The sequence below is a fragment of the Euwallacea similis genome, chromosome 11 (assembly GCF_039881205.1).
Source record: "Euwallacea similis isolate ESF13 chromosome 11, ESF131.1, whole genome shotgun sequence".
Taxonomy (NCBI): Eukaryota; Metazoa; Arthropoda; class Insecta; order Coleoptera; family Curculionidae; genus Euwallacea; species Euwallacea similis.
Window position 1 is genome coordinate 634,615 of NC_089619.1, and position 24,358 is coordinate 658,972.

Below are 24,358 nucleotides of genomic sequence, written 5' to 3' on the forward strand. Positions count from 1 at the left end.
TTGCATTCGTACAAAAAGTATATTTTTAAACGCGTAAGAAAAAGTGCCATTTATGCCTTAATTCTATCACAATTATACTATTACTTTGGATATTTTTACATTTGTGATCTTCCCTTAGGTGGCTTAAAGGTCCAGAAGACTGTCAATCTACCGACATTCACTATAGATCCCTGACTGGTGAGGGAAATTTCAACTGGAGATTTATTTTCCCCTTTGATTACTTGGTAGCGGAACAAAAAATTGTGATATCAAGAAAGGAGTCAATATTTTCCTGGGACGAAACTGAATGTAAAATCCCTGCGAGACTTGAGCTGCAAGTTTGGGATGCAGATCATTTTTCTGCAGACGACTTTTTAGGTAAATTGTGAATTACGCCATTCATTGCATGTATAGTTCAGTGCTGAAAAATCTACGCTCGCGTCCTAAAATCTTTAAATAAATTGAAACGACGTACTTTGACATTTTTTCCAGAATTTCTAGATTGAAGAGAAATATCGCAACTTAATTTAATAGAGTGAGAGTTGTCAAATTTCACAAATAAATGAGGTTAGAAATCCCGCAGATATCAAGTTGACATTTGTTGAATTTTTAACGTGAATTGAATGACAAAACAACGTCAGCTAAATTAACAATGTCGCTTGTCAAATTTGGCCATTGCCACTGTCCACTGTTTCAAAGGGAGAAATATTTACTTTCCGTGGCGAACCAGAATTTATAATAACTTCTTAGTTACGCTTGTGGTACTAAACGAGCTAAAATCTTTTTCAGGAGCAATTACTCTTGATCTTAATCGCTTTCCGCGGGGTGCAAAATCCTCAAAATTATGTTCGCTGAGCATGTTATCGTCCGATGATTCTGTTCCAACGGCCAACATCTTCAAGCAGAAGAGAGTTAAAGGTAAGCCAATTTAAATACACAATAAACTGACTTTTTTTGACTATTCTAAATGCACAAGTTTATTTCTGTTCATCCATGTCTGCATCTTTTTTACAAGATCTTCTTGTCTGAATAAATGTTGATCAAACAATAATTCTAGGCTGGTGGCCGTTTTATGTGAAAAAAGACAATGAGGAAATGGAGCTAACCGGAAAAGTTGAGGCAGAAATTCATCTTTTATCTAAAGAAGAGGCAGAGAAGGCGCCCTCAGGTTTAGGAAGAAGTGAACCTGACCCTCTAGAGAAACCTAGGTGCGTCACATTTGTGCGTGTGCGTCGTCTAGTCAACAACATCAATTAAATATAAGTGCGCGGCAAAATCTTTGCGCACACACAAGTTTTTTCGCACGCTTGTCAATGGCTAAAGCTCATTCTTTACACATGCCATTTATTAGGTCGTGTAGTATGAAATGAGTAGATTCTCGAAATGCCACATTCAACTGCGAATAACTTCACTCTAAATCTATATTTGGACTTGACTTTTTTATGTGGAAAAGGCACATTCTTCCTCTTTCGATCAGAGTTTAAAATGTTAAAAATTATTGAAAACTTTTATTTTTATAAAAAATTTTGTGCAGCCATGCAAAACAGTGAAATTCGTGTGTTAATGAAATATGAGTTCCACCGTGGAACCACAACAGCTCAGACGGCTCGCAATATTAATGATGTGTTTGGTACTGAAGTCACTTCACAGCAAACAGTATCTCGTTGGTTCATGAAATTTCGTTCTGGCAATTTTGACCTGAACTAACCTGAACAAATGAACCACGTGGACGACCTGAAACTCAAGTGGATAACGATTATCTGAAAGTGTGGAAGCGTGGTGGAAGCGAATCCACGTCAAAGTGCAAGCGAATTATCGTTAATATTCAGTGTAACCAAAAAAACAATATTGACTCATTTGGCTGAAATCGGTAAGGTGAAAAAGCTGAACAAGTGGGTACCGCATGAATTGAGCGACATACAGAAAAAACGACGTCTCGAAGCTTGTTCTTTGTTGTTCTTTATTGTGCCGGTATAATAACGATCCATTTTTTAATCGGATTGTTATTTGTGATGAGAAATGAATCCTATATGACAATACCAGACGTTCATCGCAGTGGTTGGATCAAGATGAACCACCAAAACATTGTGCGAAAAAAAATCTTCATCAAAAGAAGCTTATGGTGTCCGTTTGGTGGTCCAACGCAGGTGTCATCCATCACAGCTTCATGAAACCTGGTGAATCGATTACGGCTGATGTCTACTGCCGACAACTGACCGAAATGACGAGGCAACTGACGGTTAAGCAGCCAAGATTAGTCAATCGAAGCGCACCGCTATTGTTGCACGACAACGCTCGGCCACACACCGCACAAGTCACCTTGGCCAAGCTACAGGAGTTGGAATTGGAAACTCTTCGTCATCCACCGTATTCACCCGACTTAGCACCCACTGATTACCACTTCTTTCAAAATTTGGATAACTTCTTGGTAGGGAAAACATTCAACTCCGACGAGGCTGTCAAAGCTGCCTTCCAAGAGTTTATCGACTCCCGGCCTGCAGGCTTTTACAGCAGGGGAATCAATGAACTTCCCGTTAAATGGCAGAAGTGTATTGATAATGGTGGTGCATATTTCGATTGACAATAAAAATATTTTATATGAAAAAAAAATGACTAAAATTTCAATTCAATTCTACTCATTTCATACTACACGACCTAATAGTTTTGTGTACGGCTAAACATTTTACCACACACACGCGATAAAGTGTTTTACTATTATTTATTTTTATTTCAGGAGGCCCGACTCCTCCTTCATGTGGTTCATGAACCCAATAAAGTCTATAAGATATATTCTGTGGAACAACTACAAATGGACTATTCTAAAGTTGATCATATTTCTTGTTGTTGCGACAATCATATTGCTATTTTTCTATTCTATTCCTGGATACACTGTGAAAAAGATGTTAGGGGCTTGATTAGCTTAAGCAAAATACTCAATACTGTTTAAAGAATTGAGAGATTTTAAATTCGATAAATCACAGATCAAATTTAAGAAATCTCTCTTTTTCAATAAAGTTTTATCATAACCAGCAGATCATTTTCACATCTAATTCCCTAATTGTCAAGGAGATTAACATCAAGCTTAAATTTAATTAAAACACGACAGACAGACAGGGTGTCTGTCCTTCTTGATTTACGAGATCGAGGACCCATCGCATTGCGCTGGCATATAATGAGCGTCATCCCCTGAGAAGAATTTCGCCGCTTGCTTTGCTCAAACAATTTTCAACTAATGTTGTTAAGTGAATGATGCAAAAAAGTGAATGCCGAGTTCATTCTTCACCCTTTCCAGCAGAGATGATAGTCTTCATTATATGCTCATCCGATTAACAGTTTTATCAACAAATTACTTACGTGAGCCTGTTACTATTGTTTGGTTCAGAACAAAGGCTCAAAAGTGGTTTGGTTGATTCGGCTTGTTGGATCCAGACGTAAGCTCAAGATAATCGTGGACTGGATACTCATGTTCGGACCACTCTGAAATTGAAGTCTCAGGGACATTGTTTTCTGGTCAAAATTAATCAATAACACGTTTAATGATAACAAAGGTTTTTTGATTATACTACTAACTGATTTGAAACAATATCGAGATACACAAGAACAATTAAGACAAAATTGACATGGAGTCACTGCACGATATTAGAGGCTAAATTAAGTCTCCGTGACAAACAATACGAGAAAAAGACGATTTGAACAAAATGACAAAACCGAGAAATGCGATCGATTCGGAAGTAATGAGAAAAGAGACCCCCTGGCCATTTTATTCAGTTTTTAAGTAGCAAAAACTGAAAGCTCCAGACATGGGCGTACTTCTACTCGGGACCAATTGCCGACTAATTTGCTACCTATTGCTTCAAAGTGTAACATTTAAGTTAACAGCTAGGTTGGCCTTTTACTGATTTATTGAAGTTACATCGACTTTACGAAACGTGCTTACAGCCAACTTAGAAGTTTCGTTAAAGAAAAGTAGTCAAGAACCCCCTTATGGGCGCAGAATGGTGCTGCAATCTAATCACGCCGGGAATATTACTAAAACAGATGGCGATGTACATGGGCGTAACATAGGGTTAAACTTAAACCTATAAGCTAAACAACTAACAATTAATAGATGGATCTAATAGGAACCAAGTCTTAACAATTATCAGATAGGGTATAGTAACACAATAGAAGTATTAGCTGGAATCGAATTTACAATTTATACGTTTACTTCATTTTGGTAATTTCACACTAATACTCACGCAGGTCCAATAAGAGCGATTTTTTGCAATAAACATTGCAGATTAAGTGAAATATTTTTTGTTACTTGGCCGAAAATATAAAAAATACCATAATAAAATTCACATTTATAGCTGGTTTTTCATTACCTCTATTATATTCATATTATTGATCTAGAGAAGGGAACCTCTATTCATATATTCATAAAGGGACAATATTGAAGCCGAATAAGGGAAATTGTGTAAGCCCAAGATTTTGGACATGCGATGAACTCTGTTCACTGCCTTGAAATTACAATTTCATTACTCTAAATGCTGCCTCAAAAATATTCTCGTAACTTTTGTATGTCTCTATCACGCAGAGTTAGCCGTGTTCCCACAGGTTCCCAGATGTTCGAGTTTTATCCCTTCATGACCGTTTCGACAAAGATCTAAATTCTAGTGTGCTTTTTGAGAAAGACTTCGACTTCGCACTTGTCGCTACGGGCTAGGCTGTGTTCCCACGTACACCTTGCGGTCGTTCTCTATTCGATCCCGAGTCCTATTCTCGGAAAACTGCATTTGAATTCATCATTTCGGTTTTTTGGTTCTTTGTGATGCTATGCCTCACTCGATTTAATTCCACCTCGGAGTCCGCGAAATTTTTTCACAACACAAGGACCATGTTTTTTGTCAAAATTTATACAACGCGCACATAAAAAATGGCTTTATACGCAATATAAAGGGGAATTTAGTTTGTCTAACGTTTATTTAACAACGAAATTTCTTTAGACGACGATATATTTTTGAAATCTTAAAGAATAGCGGATATCAAACCTCCATGCGGGTGATGAAAAGGGATTTGAGAAACTCCTGTTCAAATATTTATTCAAATCGGTAATACGTAGGTGAAAATACGTTTTATAGATTAAAATACGATTTATATAAATTCGGGTTTAAAATGCTTCCCATAAGCGGACGTAATCAATCATAATTAGATTAAGCGTTTGCTTGACATCAAAATTATTTAAAAAAAAAACAAATAATTTGGCTGATTTTATGTAGGCGGCCATGTTTGGAGACATGATTTTTTAATTGCGAAATATTTATAATTAATTGAATTATTTAAGTTAATTAGAGAAATTAGTCATTTTACAATTTGTAATTTTGGAATTTTGGAAATTGGCAATAGTTCAAAACACGTTTGGTATTTTAGTGTGTTGTGTTGTAGTGTAGTTAATGAAAGAAGTAGAATTGTACCATATAGTGATACCAGGGGCGTATTTGGTTTCTCAGAGTGTTCAAAAATTCTAGAAATTTAGAAGGATAAACGACAACTCTCTCTCTGCAGGTACGTCCTTATTTTTTTAAAACTTATTCATAAAACGCGATATTTTGACATTTCAGTATTACTTTTAAAAAATTGGATACACTTGGTTCACAATTTGAACAAACTTTCTAAATTTTGTAAGTTAAAATTGATTTAATAATGAATAATTTAAAAAAACAGGATTTTATTCTGACTTCTGATCAACCCTAATTTTTCTACTTAAGTTATGCCAAATTAGGATTTATGAGCTGCCTATATCACTGACAGTCAGTGCCGTTCGTGCCACGAAAGAACTATGAATTGAATTATATAGGGTATTTCCTAAATGTTAGGCAAAAATTTAGGGGGTTATATTCTGAGTGATTTAAAAAATTTTTTGTCCTTCAACGATTTTAGGAAAAATGCTTTGTTCCCTAGATACAAAGTCATAAATGTTTATTGACTAAATTTTTTATTAGGGCATTTTAGTAGGATTGCTCGAGGATTTTTAATGGAACCATATGGAGATCGCTGGATTGATCGTGGTAGATCTCACTTATGGTCAGTTAGATCCCCAAGCTTGAACTCTCTGGGCTATTTCTTATGAAGTCATTTAAAATCATTAGTTTACACTAATCCGGTGGGAAACCTGGAAGATTTGAGAAATCGCATAATTGATATGTGCAATTTAATAAAAAACAGTACTGGTATTTTTTGAAAGAAAGTTCGATTATCAATGAGGAGAAAATTAGAAACATGCATCCAAGCTGGCGGTAGTCATTTTGAACAATTATTGTAGATTTTAATAAATTTCATGAAAAACATTTATCACCTTGTATCTAGGAAACAAAGCATTTTTCTAAAAATCATCGAAAGATAAAAAAATTCTTAAAATTACTTAGCGAATAACCCCCTAAATTTTTGCCTAAAATTTAGGAAACACCCTGTATATCATAAAATTTTAAGTAGTAATTCACTAATTTGATTCTCAGTATTTCCACCACTGTTAAGCACCATTTCTGGTACTATCATGATTTTTTTCACATAAAACCAAAAGTTTTTTTATGAAAAGAAACAGAGCTTCGGAGAAGTTAAAAAAATTCTATTGTTAATTTTTTTAAAATTTTTTAAAAAAGAATAATTTTTTAAAATTTTTTACCTCATTTGGAAGGTTTTTCTAAATTTCAATTGAATTACGAATTGCGGATTTAATTTAAGCTACAATTTTATAATTTGTTTTATTTTTCAATTTTATACTGCAATACCAAATAAATGTATTCACATCTTTCAGCAAAAATTTCACACTAAAATGCCCTCGATTCATGAATACGACCCTAAAATGAATGATTAGCACTCGAACTGAAAATGTAACTACAAGTTCATATTAAAAACATGGGATTAAGGAAAACTGACACAATCACCGACAGAAACTGATCCACCGATTAAGTATTATCTGATTTTTCATAATATAAAATTCGGAAAACGTTATGAATAGAAAGCAGTGTGTGTAGACATTTACTAAGTATTACCCAAAAAATGTAAGTACTTTATCCAAGGAAGGTGTCTCAGAGAGTCTTGACCTTTTCCTCAAAATCTAGCTCAACTACTATGAGCTTTTTGAACTAATTTGCAGGGAAGAACATTTAAAGCATTTAAAACCGCGTTTAAATCGACGAAATGTTGCCCATATCTTGTATTTATCGAAGTCGATCTTGATATTCACTTAAAATAGTAAAAAAAAAAAACAGAAAGAATCACCTTTTTAACGGAAAGGCATAATAATCATAGAAAAAATAAGATAAGAAAATTACGAATAAATATAGAGAAGAATAAAAAAATAAAAAAGATCATCTAAAAAAGAAAAGCTTCTTCAAGATCACTTGTTACAAAGAACATTGTGACAAGAAAATAAATTAAGAACTCACTTTCTTTCAGATGAAGAATTTGGTGATTGTAATTGTGGCAGCGGCTGTGACTCAGATCGTAGCAGAAAAGCTTCGTTTTGACAATTATACTTTGTACCGTATTACACCCACAACGAAGAAACTCGTGGAGGCTCTTCGTCACATTGAGGAAGAAGCTTACCTTACCGGTTACAATTTCTTCTCGTAAGTTACTCGGTAATATTCTGTAGTAAAGTATATTACATAATTAGAGCGCTAAAAAGCATGTTGCAAGCAACATGAAAGTTTACGTGCGAACTGCAGGCAAGTCAGAAATACCGGCGAGTAAAGTAATATGTGTTATTTTCGGGGGACGTATAGTGCTTTTTCTAAGAGCTATTATTGTTTGAAATTCTGAAAAAACACATATAAAACACATGTGGTGTGGTTGCCATGGAAATGCTAACACACCAACATGTCTCAGCTAAACTCTGTTGCGTAATAATGTTACGTAACAGAACGAAGGTCCCCCTTCTTGGTTTCCATGAAACTCTCCCACGCTATTTTGAATATAACATTCTAGTGAAGTGGGCATAGAAAATATCCCAGTGGACATTTTGGTGCCTCCCGAGCAAATCCAAAAATTCAGAGATGATATTTTGGAACAGCCCGACGTAAAGAGCGAGTTGCTCAATGAGAATATTCAAGAGGCTATCGACGCCGAGGGGGTCAGACCCGCTTCCAAAGCTAACACTTTTGGGTGGACCAGCTACCATACCTTGGACGAGGTTTTCATTCATTAAACCAGGTTCTAGTCCTCCAGTTTATATTCGTTTATGTAGATTAATGCGTTCCTTCGAAACACTGCATTCGCTAATGGGGGCAGCGTGACTCTTCTCCAAGGTGGACAGACATATCAAGGGCGAGAAATTCTAGGTGTAAAGCTGGACATTGGTTCCCAAACTGGAAAGCAATCCATCTTCATTGAAGCGAACATTCATGCCAGAGAATGGTAAGATGTGTCCTCAATAGTAACTAATGCGAAAAGTGGCACTTTTCCGTATTTGCCACTGAGTGAGCGAACTGTTGAGGGTCGGAAAGGCATTTTTTTTCCTTTGTTAGGTATAATTTTTCTCAAAGAGTGAATTTACGTCAAATTGCGAAAATAAGATTTTTAGAACTCGAAAGTCTATTCGATACCCCTAGTACTCCCTTCTATTTTTTCCTAAGTAGTTCCTAAGTACTCCCTTCTAGCGACCCCTACCCTATTTTCTAGTACCTAAGTACTCTCTCTTGCACCTAAATGATTGCAACAGAGCATTTTGGCACACGAGAAGTTAGTAATTGTTTATTTACCACATAATGAGCCAAGATATAATTTCTTGGACCAGTTTGCCGTCTAGAGCAAGAAAGACACCTTCTGTATGTGTTAGAATTCCCCATTTTCCCTTCGAGTGTGGGTTTACGTTCCACTGAATAAACATTTAAAGAAATATATATATTGTTCAACGAGTGGTAGCATTTTTACCGCACTCCCTCTAACCGAATAAGAACGGTTATTTCATTTAGAACGGAAAAAACTCCAGCTATATTCGGTGTAACAAAGAGCCCACATAATAGTTGTGGAAAGTGGCCCTTTCTCGCCCGAGCTTAATGCTGCCCGAAGGAAGAAATGTGAAGGTTCTCAGGTTTACTCGGGCGGAAAAGTAATCTCTCGCACACCCATATGAGTAAGTGGTAACGGAAAAGTGCGCTCTTCCACATACAAAAATATTGTTATTCCTTATTTTTGATCAGGATCACGTCTGCTGTGGCCACTTACCTAATCAACGAGCTGCTCTATAGCACCGAGCCAGAAATCCGTGAACTCGCCCAAGGTTACGTTTGGTATATTTTCCCCGTTACCAACCCCGATGGTTTTGTTCACTCGCACACCAATGTAGGTATAACCCCATAGAGTTAATCATCATTTTAATGATTGAGTCATAAACTGGGGTATATTACAGAACCGCCTCTGGAGGAAAACTCGTACACCCTACAGCGTGCTTTGCTACGGAGCCGATCCCAACCGTAACTGGCCTTACCAATGGATGACCGGTGGTGCCTCCAACCAGCCTTGCTCCGACACCTACGCTGGACCTAGTCCTCTCTCTGAAGAGTCTACTCGCACTTTGTCCGACTTCATCGATAGCGTTGGCGAAGAACTGGTTGCTTACATCAGTTTCCACTCTTACTCCCAAATGCTGTTGCTTCCTTATGGACATACAACCGCGCATTTGGATAATTACGATGAAATGGTACTGCAGTCAAAAATCCTTAACTGGTCGGTCTTCAAATCCTCAACTTTGCTTCTAATCTGGTCAGCTTTAATTGGTGTGAATAGCGATCTTTAAACCTACCAGTTAAGATCCCTTTTTGGTTATGGGTACAATGCACTCTAAGTGAGTTTGTACTCTAATCAGTTGCATCTTTTAGTTGGCAATTGGCAGACAGGCTATTACAGACTTGTCCCGAAGGTATGGAACTCAGTATGTGGTCGGAAACATCGCTGAGATTATTTGTAAGACTTAACATTAATATGTATATAGGATTCTAAAGATAACTTTGTAGACGTAGCCAGTGGTGGTAGCATGGATACCGTAAAGAACAAGTTCCAAACCCCGATCGCCTACACTTACGAGCTTCGTGACAGGGGCCAGAATGGCTTTGTCCTGCCAGCTTCCGAGATTATACCCACTAGTATCGAGACTATTGATTCTTTGGTTTCAATTTTCAAATCTTACAGAGCTCGTCATGGTTAGAGCTTAAGTTGACCAGTGTTATTTGTGATAAGCTCACACTAATCACTAATAAAGAAAAGCGATAATGTAACTTATGTGCGTTTTCATCGTTTCTTCTGTAAAAGTATCTTATAATTAATGTAACTAAAGGCTTTCGTGAGGTCACAGAACACCCACCCAGATCAAAAACAAGTTTCTAAAATCATAAATGTTAAGCTTCTGCAGTAGATTTAATGATTAATACGATCAAAGGCTTTTGTTAGGTCACAGAACACACCTCTCAAAGTTGTCAGGCCAATGCAGAGAAGGCTTCAGAAAGGGGAACAAAGAATAACCTCTTCTTCTTAGATTGAAATGTTCTGGTAAAGGAAAAAGAGATTAAATAAGGGAAATAGATTGACGGTATCAAATTTATTTGTTCACAAACAGTATCTCTGTCTTGTACTAGTGTGTCAAAAATATCACATCTTATGCTTCTAGCAATAATGCTTCAAAATTGTATAAATTAATATTATTATAGATGCGTCATTCATTATTAAATCTACGCAAATTGGCCATTGTGGTGTGCCTACATTTACAAACAATACCCGTAACTCAGTCCATAACATTACTAGCCTGCAGTAAACAAATTGTTATTTACGGCACGAGTCCAGTAAGCGATTTGTTACAGCACGAGCTTTTTATTCGAAAATACTGTAACAATGAAATGCTAACGAGTGTTGTAACAACACCTAATGGACATATATTATATATTACTTTATTTCACACTTTCATTTAATATATAAAAAATTTATTTTAGGCAATAAATAAAAACAAAATTTCTTGAAAGAATGGCAAATGCAAATTGTATGCTCGTTCATCCTTCTTATTAAAACTAATGATTAATAATTAAATCTACAGTAACGAACACAATACAAATAGCAGCCCATATAACAACAAATAGCAACCATCCGTGATGTTTAAAGGGACTAGCATATTTTTGCGAGTAAAACCCAAAGTGTCCCCTGCATTGCTGCCTGGCCTTCCATACTAAGAACGCCGGTATTAGGTACTGAACGACAACTCCGATGTAAGAGCCCGTAATTTCCACCAGTCCTTTAAGGTTGTGCGTGGAGAGGGCGGTTATAATTGGGGGGAAGATCGCCAAACTGGGAAAAAGCAATCGCTTAACAACGAACCCACGTCTTTCCAGCGTGAGGGGGTCGAAGAAGAGATGTTTTAAATTGCCTTGCATGGTAATAGCTATTATGGGAAAGCTTGTGGCCATTGGGAATAAAGGGAAAATTGCCAAGAACATCCCGATGGTTTTCATAAAGAAACCTGCGTCACTAGCAGGCATGAAGTTTAAGGAATATAATACATCAATAGTTTCAAACGCAAAGGATCCTGTGAGACACACCACTAAGTAAAAGGTACAAATTATCAGAAAATCAATGCTAATTTTCTTGCTTAGTTTAAGTTTGCTGCTAAACGGGGCTATGAGCCCTGGCAAGGAGTGGTGGCACATGAAACTATATACACTAGAACCAGCTAAAGCAGGCACTTCAGCCAAATTAACTGCACTGGGATGGCCCTGCTGGCCATATTCCATTAATCTTAAACTAGCCAAAGTAAGCATTATACTAAATGCGACCCACCTTATACTTATAGTAAACATTTGCAAATACTTTGTCTTTTGAAGATTGAAGTAAGTAAAGGGCCCTACAAGGATCCCAAACAGAGCTACATAAATACGATACATGTCCATCTTAGTTATCTCCGAGTTTTCCCAGCAAAACTCAGTAAAGTTTTCGGTGTTATTTGACGATTTACAGCTGAGATTTACGATTGTCTTTCCGGAGGCTGCCACGTAAATTGAAAGGTCGCCAAAAAGGTAAATGCATAAGAAAATAAAGAATAGCATATGGCCCGTTTTTGGCAGGTACAATGAAGCAATTTCACCTAATTCTACTTTTTTGTTTAAGGTGTAATAATGGCGAGTGCGGTTTACCAAGATGGCAGTCTCTTCAGTGCTGTTTTCAGGGTCTGAGTCTGTGTGAAGAGGATCTTCACTTTCCTGAAAATAACAATTAAAGTCATCTTCTGCAGGAAGGTAATTGCAATATAACCATTGTTAATGTTCACCTGTTATTATTGGCTTTTACCAATATTACTATTTTTACTTACACAACTTCTTATGAATATCATTCTACTTACTTACAAACACTCTACTTACATCAACTTTGTGTTCTTGAATTTTTCTCCATTGAATTGTGGCATTGGCACATGCCATACTCTCAATGACAAAAGTGGCTGTAATGAAGCTGACGAAACACAGGATGGCAATGGCAATGGTGCCGAAAAGCCAGCCTGCTGCTTGGAAAGCAGCAGGAAGGGTTAGGGCCCCTGTGCCAACAATCAAGTTGAACACATAAATTAAGCCTACCTGAAACATTTTGCAGTAAGTTGAGAAATGTATGTACATGTGGCACATTCATATAGATGCTTTACCAATGGAGAATACTGGTCTGTTTGTGGCATTATTGCTAGCCAGGAATTTGAAACAACTGAAGCAAGAGGAAATCTTTTCTTCTATGCAGTTCTATCGCATTATCTTGCAACATATGGAAGTAATTCCAGTGGGTATTCATAAATTGACCGTTGTCACCGACTTTATCCTGCTAATCTGGATAACTCTCACGCATGAAGTTGGTGCAAAAAATATATGAAATGGGAGACTCAATAAACATAAACAAAAAATGATAAAAATCGGAAATGAAACAACAACAAACATGAAGTTGGATTTTAATGAACTTTTACTCACAGAGAGAGCGATCGGTCGACGTCATTTTAACCAAGTCTTGGAATAGCAACTGGCAATACTGCAAAATGTTTCAAATTACTGGGTGTGATAAACGACTATTAACTGTTTTTTCTCGACCATTTTCTAAAACAATTAAATGACACGTTAATTTAAAAATTTAATTTAAGCTAAAAAAATACAAGCCCCTTCTTGAAAATTTTCTGACTATAAATGGTCATCTCCCATCACTTAGCTGCTTGCTTCAGTAGAAGCGCTTTCCCGTACTGCGCAGTTTACCTATAGGTCATCCAATACAAACACCGATGTACGTCATAAACCACGTAATTTCATTGCCAACCCTAACATTTAAAATATGAAAAAATTTAACGAGGAATTCGTCTCAAGGTATATAATAATTATGTACATAAACTGCAGTTAGTACTTGCAACAAAGGGTAATTTACCCATTAACGTTAAATATTTTACTAAAACTTAACCTGAACGTAAATTATGGAAATTTTAATGAAAATGTTGACAATAGACAGCGGTGTCGCCAAATTTGTGGTATGTTTGTCCGTTTTGATATTACGTCTTCCCGATTTCGCCATTTTATTGTGTTGTGACGGTTATGTTTATTTAAATACCATCCAAATTTTCGCCGTATTCCATCAAAGTTCCGATTTTTCTGGTGATTCCTTTATCACTAATTGTTCTTTTAAGAACACAGGTTAGTGTGAATATACGTCACGTTTAAAATTAGTGCTTTTCGATATGTTAAAGCAGTTAAATCGCAGGTGTAAGGAGCTTGTTGCTTCCTTAACAGGGTCCTGAGTGGAAACAGAACAACAACGGCCTTTTGTTGTCGTTGAATGCCGCCAGAGAAGTATATTTATCATTTTATTAAATTTCACAAATTGTATATTAATTTTGTTATTTGGAGCGAGTAGCACAACCGGCATCACCACTGAATTCTAGCGTTATGACGTGCATCGGTTTTTGTACTGGACAACCTATAAATCTTGTTTTCTTGAAGCCCTGGTACGTTAAATCGCTTGTTCTGCAGCTCCTCTAAAACACTGTCCATCAAAAAGCACCATCTCAGCGATAAGAAACTACCCTGTACACAGCCGTCTTCATTGTTTTCGAAGCGGTACAAGTATTAGCGAGTATACGCCCTAGGTAGTATACGCCTACATATCCCTGGAAGAGAGAACGTAGATCAGCACTCTTCCAAGGGTAACAGGAGCTGATAGAAGAACTATTCTGAAATGGTAGGAGTGATGGTCGAGTCTAGGGAATAAGGGCCAGTGGACTAAGAGATTAGCCCCTGATTTTGAAATCTGGGTCTCGTGCAAACACAGGTGCTCAGCGGTCACGGAAGCTTTAGGACTTTCACTTCGGCGCTAACTTCAGAATCCTTAATGAAAGCAATGATTGAAAGCAAATTAAAATAGGACCGATGCAGCAATGCCATTGCTGCAATGGTCAAAGAAAAGGAAAGGACGAGATGTAGCTTTCCAAATGCATAATCTGAAGGAGCATAAAAAAGTAATAAATGTAATAATAATTAGTAATAACATATTAAAATAAACAAAAAATATAATAAAAAAATAGTGCAAACACAACAAGACTATGCAAATAACAAACCACCAATGCATCCCCGACTCCAATAGTTTTATGCCCCACGGACAGTTCCGGGTGCTCCGAGTTATAAAGCATATACATGTATAGACCTGGGCATAATTGGTGGGAATATTGTTGTCCGACTGTATCTTTTCTTGTGTCCACTGAGTCGGCCGATTGTTAACACACGTAACCAATATCGGGCGACATGTTACTATAGTAACCGACATTTTCAATAATTATTATTTTGGTAAATAAGACTCTGTCGTGTTAAATTACAAGTTTATTGCTAAATAAAATCATAATTATAATGTATATTGCGAATAATTGTTGAAGGCATTCATCAAAATGTTTTCGGTGCTCGATGGACCATCTTGAAAAAATAAAGTTATAACATTTTTATGAATGGAAAAAGTCTGAAAGGCTAAGAAAGAAAAATCTTACACACCTATTGGGTACCAAGGAAATGCAGTTTGCGATGCTTCCTGTCTGGCCGAAGCCAAAGCATTTCGAACAGCCAATGGAAAGGCCACACTTAAACCGCATGGTGGCTCAGCAATAGCTGCAAAATTTCATTATTACTTAGCGCATGCAACTCGAAATACTCAAACAAAAACCTTTGGAATTGAGCGTCCCTAGAGGGTTCAAGCTATTGTTCACAAACCTCACATTAAAAATCTGAGGGATATCTTTGGCACCTGGAATTTTGTAAGTCCAAGTGCGGTCATTGGTCAACTTTCCTGAAGCATCCAGTATTAATTCTTCTGATGAATGGGCACCCAAACCCATGATAAAAGCTCCTTCTAGCTGACCTAAAATATTTACATTTAAATTCGCAAATTTTTGTAGAAATTGCTAGACAAATCTAAAATTCTTAAAGAAATCAAAATCCTGAAAATTTCTAAAATTTTGTGGAAAATTTGGCAGAATAAGAAAAACTGCTTTACCAATATCGATTAGAGGGCTCATGCTTTGGCCAACATCTTCCACAATGTCAACTCGTAAAATTTCATGTTTTCCTGTTAAAATATCTATTTCCACCTCTAAAGCACATGCCCCGTAAACGGAGTAGGATCCAATACCCGGAAATTGGGGCCAAAAGCTATTTGGATACATTGTCATCAGTTATTGTGTAGAGTTTATGCCGAACATACTCACAATCCAGATGAACTCAAACAAATATTTTGATTATAACATTCCTGAATCAAATCCTCCCAAGAGAGGGTAGGATTTTTGTCTCGAATTGGTTTGATACGGTCCAACAGAATATCGCATGCACTAAGTACTGACTAAAATATACTATAAGTGAGAGGAAACCAAAAATCATTTGTAATAAAATGGAAAATATTCAATGATTATTCAATGATGAAAAAAAGGAAAAAAGAAAATAAATAAATAGGAACAAAGAATGAACTAGATGTATGGAACATAATTATCTTATAAATATGTTCTATACATCTAAGATAGATTGCTAATTCTTTTTTCTTTTTGATATTTATCTATTTTTTCTCTTTTTCTTTCTTCGTTTCTTCTACTCTCTTTTCTTATCTTTTGAAGACGTTAACAAGGATGTTCGTCCCAACTCTTAACAAGAGGTGAATGTTGGATATGATGTAACTAAAATCTAAATTCTTCTTACACCGACAACACTTTCCGATGTAATACTGCCTCCTGTTATTCCAGAATTGGGGGAGGCCACGTTATAATTTGGTTTGATTGAGATTTTCTCCAAGGGAATTCCCAATTTATACGCGCATGCTTGTGCTACCTAAATGGTACATGCGTAATAAAATTATTGGACTATTGAAATGCATTTACCTTAGTGTTGATGCCTTGCCCCATTTCAATACCTGCATGACTAATGGCTACCCCGCCATCTAGATGGTAAATTGAGACTAAGGTGGTAAAATTTCCACGAAAATCTAACTTGAATTGCATGGGGACTACAGAAAGACCTCTCTTTTTCCACCTGTTTGCCTAAGGAAGAAAATTATTTACATATACGTATTTATTTACATTCACTTAATTTAGAGTTATTTGCAAACTGGTGGGGCATAGTGTCTTCATTTTTTTTAACGCCTGTTATGTAGATAATTATTACCTAACAAGTGCGAAAAGTGGCACTTTATCGCATGCTAATAGCAATTGACCGAATCCCGTGAAGTCCAGTTTTTCCAGCAATCGAGTGCGGTAAAGATCCTTTCACAAATGTTAAGTATGATATTTTCCATGTTTACTTCATTGTTTTCTGTAAGATCACTCACATGCGGTAAAATCTTTACGCGCACGTATGTAAGGCAGATTTTGACACTGACACATGTCACTTTGATTTGGATGCGACGCAACTTTTCACCGCACACATTTAGTAAAGCGCTACTTTCAACCTATAAGTGCCTGCGATAAAGCCACTTTACCGCACGCTATGCGCAAAAAACAAATAATTACCGACAAGAGTCGAAGGAAAAGGAAATCTTTTTAGGATTGTTATGTTTAACTAGGCAGGAACAAACCTTATTGTAGGTTGCGATATCAGCTTTTCTTTTGGTTATCTCATCATTCTTCTCAACATCGTCTAATATGTCCTTTAACTGTGGATACTCTGACGTATTCAAATTCGCTCTCCTAACGGCCAGTGGGTCTTTATTTAAACTGTACGCTATGTGATCCATTATGTTTTCGATGGTAGCCAAACCTTCGAAACTACCTGAACACAGTAAGAGTCAGAATAGTAACTATTCCATACTAGAAAGTTTTATTCCGTAATGGAGAGTTTTATTTCATAATTTATTGCATAATGATGAGTTTATCCGGTAAGAGTTATTCGTAAGTGGGAATCCCGGAGACTTTTATTCAATTCGCACTGTGAACTCAAAACCTTAACATCATTTTAACCTCGTTTGTTACAATCAAATGGAAATTATGTTCGTGATCATCTTCATGAAATCTTCCCAAAAGTGACTTACCTGGTGCTCTAGTATAACAGTGAGCACAATTATCAGTTTTAACTGTGTAGGTATTAAACGTAAAGTAGTCCTTAATGTAGCCATTCGGAAATTGATGGACCAATAAATGGTCTATTGGATCATTACCTCCTATTCCAAAATCGGAATACAGGTCTACCTGAAATAAGTGTCGTTTTCTGAAGTAATTGCGCAAGTTAAGGAAAATTACCGATAATTTTACATGAAAATATATTATCTATAATTTTCCATGAAGTCTCGTTGTTTAAATAATGCATCCATATTTCTTAATTCGCGTTAAAGGGACAAGAAGAAAAAAAAATCCTAATGAGATTTAATTAGCACCAAAACTAACCTTCAGATACTGGATTAAACCTACAGAATTAACGTCCACTTCGTAGTCCGCATAAAGATAATATCTTTTTCCTATTATATCCATATTATCATTGAAAGACATCCACATGCTGACAGGTTTGCGTAGCTTATAGGCTGCCAGAGCCACTGAGGACGTTACGAACAAATTTCTGGATATTTTGGCTCCGAAGGCACCTCCTAAGCGCCGTACAAATATGTTAATCCTAAAGATCCAGAAAGGTTTTAGTAACTGGATCTAGGCCTGTTCTGTTACTAAAATTTTCCATGCGACATGCGCGAATGAGCTTGGATTATCGTTGCTGCTCTGAAGCGGAACCGTAAATATGCGCCAATAGTAAGTACACAGAGGTCGCGTCGATAGCATGTATATGATAGGTAACTGAAACAATGAGGAATACACAAATGACAGCATCGCCACTTGTCGTGTCAATTTGGCAGTGACGTCACATCTTGCTCCTATATTATAAAAGCGGCCCAATGCATTCAAGCCAGACCTCCGGTAGCTACCGCACGGTTCAGGCGTCTTTTGGTCTCGTTTTGGTAATAAATGCTATTATTTTTGAATAGTTTGTATAGTTCATCTTTTGCTATACAACAAGCTGAGGCACTTACAAAAGAAATGTTATAAGTTTCTTACTGTTGAGATGGTATGTTCAATGTTTGCGCAATAGCGCCCTGAGTAGCATCCATCCATTGCGTTCCAGCAAAAACATTTAAACCGTCTTCAGTAGGTATCACGACGCAGGATTGGGTTTCCATGTGAAAATGGTACTGGCTATTGATGTAGCACTGTCCTTTTATAGTTTTTTGAACATCGCTGCCTAAAAAGATAAATATAAATACCCAATTGTAGCCAGCACAACAAAGTAAAACTTATCAGAATGCGCAATTAATGGAAAATTCACCAGCATATCGTCACAACAATATTGCAACGCTATGTTTCAGCTGCTTATGCGCACTCTCACAAGTAAATACAGTTAACGGGTCCTCTACCATAACATTATGTTATATTGTTTTGTTGTATTATGGTGCTGATTATAATATGATCGATATTCCCGTATTGGGTTCTCAATGTGGGATACGCGAGAACTTACAGATGTAGCTAGGAAAATAACGATTAATTGTGATATTCACAAAAATGCAGCAAAAACTAATCAAAGGATCAATGCATAACACATTTATTGTTTTTAATCTTCAGTGCGTTTAATTGTGTAAAACAAGCTAGACTTAAAATCTCACCCTTCTGATTGCTCCCATTCTTAGATTGGAGCTTTATCCTGTCTGTTGCCCCCGCCTTCAGTACATCTCGAATAGTCAAAAAAGGTTTTTTCACGGGAGGGGTGGTCTTAACCTTGACTAATGCTGCAGCTGCTATAGCTGCATCGTGAGTATTTGCTATAATTATACCAACTGGCTGATAGAAATATTCAACCTAAAACGAAATTTCGTCTGTAACACCTTCAATTTTACTACAATCCTAAATTCTCAATTCAATACTAACGGTATCCTCACAAAATAGCTTTTCATCCACTGTAAATAACGAAATATTACGGACTCGTAAGTTATTTATTCCAGGAATATCTTTAGCAGTGAAGAACGCCATCACATCAGGGCGTTGGAGTGCCGCAGTTGCATCTATCGTAACAATAGTGGATCCGGCCATAGCTCCAGCTTTAACAAGACACCCATGGAGCTGCCCGGGAAGTTCAGGTAGATCCAGAATATATTGCGCTTGCCCTTTATTCAGTTTAGGTTACTTGGGTTGAATAATGAAAGATGCAGAATCGGTACCTGAAGTTTGGGCCAGAGCTTCCAGCTTGGGAATAGGTTGTGTCAGAGGATACAACTGCTGTTTGGGGTAAATTTGCTGAGTGCCATTGGAAACTGGCCTGGTGAGCAGCGTGCCTCCGCTTTTGTTGCGATTGGTGAGTTTTGAAGATGGAGCAATGCGTAATACGCCCTAAAAGGTTTAGTCAATATTGCCCTACTTGAGTCTTTCTTCATTTGATGGGTGAACTCAAGATGATGCATAACTTGCAGCTCATAAACTTATAACAGGCAATGGTTTTCAATTGTGAAGCAGTTTTTTTTAGAATATCACTAACTAGTATGTCTCGACACCTTGCGTACCAATAACCCGTAATTTACGCATTAGGTGTTGTAAAAATTATTTGAAAAACCTCTACCTTGTAAAATAGATTGATGGCCAACTGTTTCCGGAAAGCTGGTGTAGGGTCCGGTAAAATCCAATCAGGCTGAAGTTCACTGTCTAAAGACTTGAAAGCAGATTGCAGAGTAGTGTTATCAAACAGCTGCTTTCCTTTAAGCAAGGATTCAGTCTTTTTCGCGTGAATAAAATTCGGATTTATAGCTCCGTAAACAATTTGGGCTGACTGAACTATACCCGAGTTGGTCAGCTGAAATAGGAATCCTGCGTTGACCATGGCGTGGGCGTTTTGACTTCGTGGCATCACCTTTTAAACGGGATTTCTATTATTTATAGACGACTATTAACAGTTAGACAATGCATTATTTTATGTAATCAATAGAATTTTGCCGAAGCGAGGTGCCACATTATGACACGGGTTACACAAAAGAGCATTTCCTGACAGTTTCATGTATATTTTTTTCTTATTTCGCTGTACGGAAAAGGACTCGGAGAAAATGACAGAAATTTGATCTTATTCAAATATCTGTGTTTTCACTGCTTTCGGACAAGTACGGAAAATGATACTTTATCGCACTTGTTAAATATAACATTATTCTTATGAGCGCATGTGTGTCAACATCCTTGGAACTCTAAGAGTACGGTAAAAATTTTGCCGCTTTCATCGCATTGTTAGTTGTATGACAAGTGCTGTTGACATTGACATACGAGACTTAATTTTGTGCACATAACTAATCATTTTCACTGTCATTTATGGCTTGTATGTCACTTATTCTGTCAATATTGTGACAAATAATTAACTGTGATTTACCTTGTAGCTGGTATAGTAGTATGCATCCCCATATGGCGGAAAAATGATTTGCTTGATTACTTTCTTGTCCATACTAATTTTAAGGAAATCGGCAGGGCTTTTCAGGGATTCATTGCCAATGCTGTCCACTACAAATACGTAAAATTTCAACAGCGTTTTTTTAGACGAGTAACTTACCGATTACTAAGGTGGCTTTGACAGTCTCGAGTATCAAGAATATATCTGAAGGAAATTCATTGTGTTGGTGTTTAATCATTAAATTTCCTGCTAAGGTTCCGATCTACAAACAAATATACAGGGTATTCAATATATCGAGGGTCCGTAAGGAAATTTCGCAAATGGCAGGAGGTATATTGGAAGCAAAATGAAAAGAAAAATGAAATAGAATGACAACTAAATATGAGATCCTTAATCTTCTCAACCATTGTTCGAAAACGAATAATTCATACTTACGTTTCTAACCGGGACATGTGCTACCAAATCAATATGCCTCGCTAACCCGTCTAAATATACAAATTTTGAGTTCTTCTTTGAGGTGTTGCGAAATATTTCCATCGTATTAGTAAGCGACATATTTCCTCCCAATATCAAACTGTCTTTTTGGGCCATAAAAGTGGTCAATTCCAGCACGCCAGTTACATCAATGTATACTTCAGGAGTTGTAGCTTCAGTCAACCAATAAACTCCTAAAAAAAATTGTTGTTAATGAGAACTAAATATATCCTTTCGAGGTCCAATAAATGTGGACATACAGGGTGTCTGTTTTTGGAATCCAACTATGAATATTTCGGTAACCATAAGATTCCAAAAATATGACGTTTCAAAATTTGGAAAATTTCGATGACTATTGGAGATATTTGAAAAAACTGAAATTTTGGAAAAACATATTTATGTTTTTTCGTCATTTCATAATTGCAACTTTTCCTCTTCTACAACGTGGCGATATGATATTTGAACATTATCTCATTTGAAACCATGGAAACATACGGTGACCGGCACATTCGCCAGATCTATCCCCGGCAGATTTTTATTTATTAAAAGCTATGAAAGACTTCATTGAAATGACCATAACGTGTGATACACCATTGTAATCAGAAAGAAAGCTCAATTTAAAATGTGAAAATTCAAGATGATGCTTACAAGAAGACAAAGTTGATGGTGGTTATCGAAAATCGAAACATCGGATATCAAATATGACATTACTATGTTGTAGAAAGTGTAAATGTTGTTAAGTTTAAACGACTTCGTATCTTTTATGGTTCCCCTATGGTTGAGTTCCAGAAACAGACACCTTGTATATAATGTACAGAGGGGTCTATATTCAAAAACAACCTGCCTCTAGCAGTATTTCCGGCTACCAACATATAGCGTTTGTTCCGAACTGTTCTCAATACGTTTAGTAGATCAACGAGTTTGTAGACTTTCAGCCACTGGGTATCTTTAAGGTCAAAATAGATGGGTACTTTTTTGCATGGTTTAGGACAGTCTGTCTGACATTTTATTGGATTGCAGCTCTCGAAGTCCTCTAGATCGTCAATGTTCATGATGTCGTCTATAATGTAAAATAGGTAACTACACTCTAAACAGATAACCGTCAATAGCCACAACACTGGAAGTTTCTTTACCAGAATCCGTAGCTAACTGTTTAAACGCAGTTAAAATGGGCCTATACCCTGTGCAGCGACACAAGTTTCCTCCAAATGAGTTTTCTATTTCCTCACGTGTTTTCCCTCCAGATTCTGATAGAGCGTACATGTTCATCACCATACCCGAAGAACAAAACCTGCCAAATTTGGAGTCAACTCACGAGTCAGGTCAAATGCTTTAGGAGTCTTACCCACACTGGGTACCATTATTCGATGCCAACAGTTTTTGGATTTTATTGTATCCTTCTATGGGGTTCCCAATGCCCTCATTGCTGAGGATTTTCCAGCCGTGGCATGAATATATTGATACCAGACACTATAAAAAATTCATTATGAAATTTTACCATGTAAAAAGTACTTAGAAGTTATATGTTGTTAAAACTTATTAAAAATCGGTTGGTGCTATAGAAATCAATTATTTTGGATTGGATGCCATGGACTCTGAATTAGGCATATGAGTAATGAAGTGGCCCGTTTCAGGGAGTCCGCGGACGAATTGCTCAAATTTCTCTTAGATAATGGATATGCCAGGAAGTTCCATCATTTTTTTAAGTGATGAGTGATGAGTAACTTAGTTGAGGACACGATAGTCCATATAGAATCGTGATGGCTTTCCTTCCCGTATTATCATCACTGACAGTGAAGTAAATGGTTCTATAAAGGAGCATCTCTTCCATCTGCTGGTTGAGAATGGATTTTCTTTCCATAGCCATCCTGAACGAATCATAGCGAGCCAAAGCCACAATTACAGTACACCCAATATGGGTCTTTGGCTGCTATCACTGTTAAACAATTAATTTCTATGGCAGCACTTGATTTTTAATAAGTTGGAACAGCATATATGTATTCTTACAGAGTTCACCGCGAATATTTTGTTATTGCCCTTGCTGTCTACTTCTTGTACGGCCACTATGCAGGCTCCACAACCACCTTCAAGGCACATTTTCTTTGTAGCCGTTAGGTGTAATTTGTCCCTGAGGTAGGAATTCAGGGTGGTCTCCGGAGATACATCCTTGATGGACACTAAGAATTACCACAGAACATTTTGTGATCAGTCAATCAATTAAAATAATGTTGCCTGCTTGGTTGTTCACAAACACCTTTGCGGTAAATTGCTACGTTCAGCTCGTAAATGGTGCAGCATTGTATCAATCGCATAAGCGTTAATGAAAAATGTCATACACCGAAGAATATTAAAATTAAAGACTTACCTGTATGCTCTACGTCGCTCACAGAAAATCGAATCTCTAATTCTCTGAAAGTGAGAGGAGCAAATAAGTAAAAAAATATAGAAAAAGAAGAAAAGGAAGAAGTAAGGAAATAGAGAAGAAAAGAAAAAAGAGAAGGTAAGAAAATATAAATAAAAATAATTAAAAAACATATACATACTGTTGCATAATATTCCGGATTAAATACGCTTAACCGTCCAAGGTACAGAGTCACTTTACAATATCAGAAAAGCACTGAACGAATGCAATGATACCTAATTACTGATTTTTGCGCTCATTTGCTATCAATAATTTGAAGGAGTCATAACAGAAATATTAAACAATCCTTTTTCTCAAAATTATTGATAGCGCGTTGGCAAGAAAATTCGTGGGAATTGATTTAATATATATAGTGGAACACAACAGATAGAGGCCTTTATTTAAGTTTTCTTTTAACTATGGTAGACCTTTAAGGGCTCAACAGATGTCAGAAATGTAAATGCTGAAAATGGTGGCGTAAAACCGCAACGTCGAATAAAAATTGTATGAGGGCGTTTTCTATATTGACATGTTGAAAATGATCGTTTTTTTCATCAAATAGCTCGGGAACTATTCGAATTTTCAAATTTTCAAAACATAATTT

At 36.7% G+C, this 24,358-nt stretch overlaps 5 protein-coding genes across 5 annotated transcripts in view; 2 read left to right on the forward strand and 3 right to left on the reverse strand.

Annotated features, from left to right (window-relative positions):
- The window catches only part of LOC136411950 (otoferlin-like), a 34,777-nt gene extending 31,823 nt beyond the window's left edge, over positions 1-2,954 (forward strand). Inside the window, exons 32-35 of the mRNA XM_066394749.1 lie at positions 119-357; positions 769-897; positions 1,037-1,187; positions 2,714-2,954. Coding sequence (XP_066250846.1) covers positions 119-357; positions 769-897; positions 1,037-1,187; positions 2,714-2,894 — 700 coding nt within the window. The 3' untranslated portion in view covers positions 2,895-2,954. The remainder of the gene's footprint in view (positions 1-118; positions 358-768; positions 898-1,036; positions 1,188-2,713) is intronic.
- The window catches only part of Ldh (Lactate dehydrogenase), a 158,719-nt gene that overhangs the window by 111,659 nt on the left and 22,702 nt on the right, over positions 1-24,358 (reverse strand). The gene's annotated exons all lie outside the window — the stretch shown is intronic.
- LOC136412012 (zinc carboxypeptidase-like) lies at positions 6,952-10,242 on the forward strand. Its single transcript, XM_066394860.1, has 8 exons — positions 6,952-7,019; positions 7,417-7,589; positions 7,948-8,152; positions 8,207-8,376; positions 9,162-9,303; positions 9,371-9,661; positions 9,840-9,924; positions 9,975-10,242. The coding sequence occupies exons 2-8, from the start codon at positions 7,417-7,419 to the stop codon at positions 10,163-10,165; spliced, it is 1,257 nt and encodes a 418-aa protein (XP_066250957.1). The 5' UTR covers positions 6,952-7,019; the 3' UTR covers positions 10,166-10,242.
- On the reverse strand, positions 10,547-12,851 carry LOC136411975 (transmembrane protein 104 homolog). The gene is made up of 3 exons (XM_066394801.1): positions 12,635-12,851; positions 12,360-12,569; positions 10,547-12,200 (listed from the first exon to the last, which is right to left on the reverse strand). The coding sequence occupies exons 1-3, from the start codon at positions 12,662-12,664 to the stop codon at positions 11,019-11,021; spliced, it is 1,422 nt and encodes a 473-aa protein (XP_066250898.1). The 5' UTR covers positions 12,665-12,851; the 3' UTR covers positions 10,547-11,018.
- Positions 14,819-23,971, reverse strand: LOC136411956 (xanthine dehydrogenase/oxidase-like). The gene is made up of 24 exons (XM_066394761.1): positions 23,897-23,971; positions 23,719-23,762; positions 23,361-23,530; positions 22,699-22,823; positions 22,487-22,644; positions 22,198-22,413; positions 21,315-21,547; positions 21,039-21,141; positions 20,862-20,989; positions 20,070-20,357; positions 19,675-19,843; positions 19,385-19,620; positions 19,123-19,315; positions 18,521-18,704; positions 17,864-18,086; positions 17,512-17,668; positions 17,059-17,252; positions 16,367-16,525; positions 16,188-16,316; positions 15,707-15,837; positions 15,496-15,650; positions 15,166-15,360; positions 14,997-15,110; positions 14,819-14,921 (listed from the first exon to the last, which is right to left on the reverse strand). Exons 1-24 carry the CDS (start codon positions 23,902-23,904, stop codon positions 14,854-14,856), a joined length of 3,780 nt encoding a protein of 1,259 aa, XP_066250858.1. The 5' UTR covers positions 23,905-23,971; the 3' UTR covers positions 14,819-14,853.

What these genes read in the sequence shown, in the direction of transcription:
- LOC136412012 (XM_066394860.1), top strand. Translation starts at nt 7,417, where the DNA reads ATGAAGAATTTGGTGATTGTAATTGTGGCAGCGGCTGTGACTCAGATC. An exon ending in TTGTTCACTCGCACACCAAT is followed by an intron (nt 9,304 to 9,370) that starts GTAGGTATAACC and finishes GGTATATTACAG; the next exon opens with AACCGCCTCTGGAGGAAAAC. An exon ending in TGGATAATTACGATGAAATG is followed by an intron (nt 9,662 to 9,839) that starts GTACTGCAGTCA and finishes TGCATCTTTTAG; the next exon opens with TTGGCAATTGGCAGACAGGC.
- LOC136411975 (XM_066394801.1), bottom strand. Translation starts at nt 12,664, where the DNA reads ATGCCACAAACAGACCAGTATTCTCCATTG. An exon ending in CAGACCAGTATTCTCCATTG is followed by an intron (nt 12,570 to 12,634) that starts GTAAAGCATCTA and finishes AAAATGTTTCAG; the next exon opens with GTAGGCTTAATTTATGTGTT. An exon ending in TTCAAGAACACAAAGTTGAT is followed by an intron (nt 12,201 to 12,359) that starts GTAAGTAGAGTG and finishes TGTTATTTTCAG; the next exon opens with GAAAGTGAAGATCCTCTTCA.
- LOC136411956 (XM_066394761.1), bottom strand. An exon ending in AGCCGGAAATACTGCTAGAG is followed by an intron (nt 21,548 to 22,197) that starts GCAGGTTGTTTT and finishes AATTTTTTTTAG; the next exon opens with GAGTTTATTGGTTGACTGAA. An exon ending in AGCTATTTTGTGAGGATACC is followed by an intron (nt 19,316 to 19,384) that starts GTTAGTATTGAA and finishes ATTTCGTTTTAG; the next exon opens with GTTGAATATTTCTATCAGCC.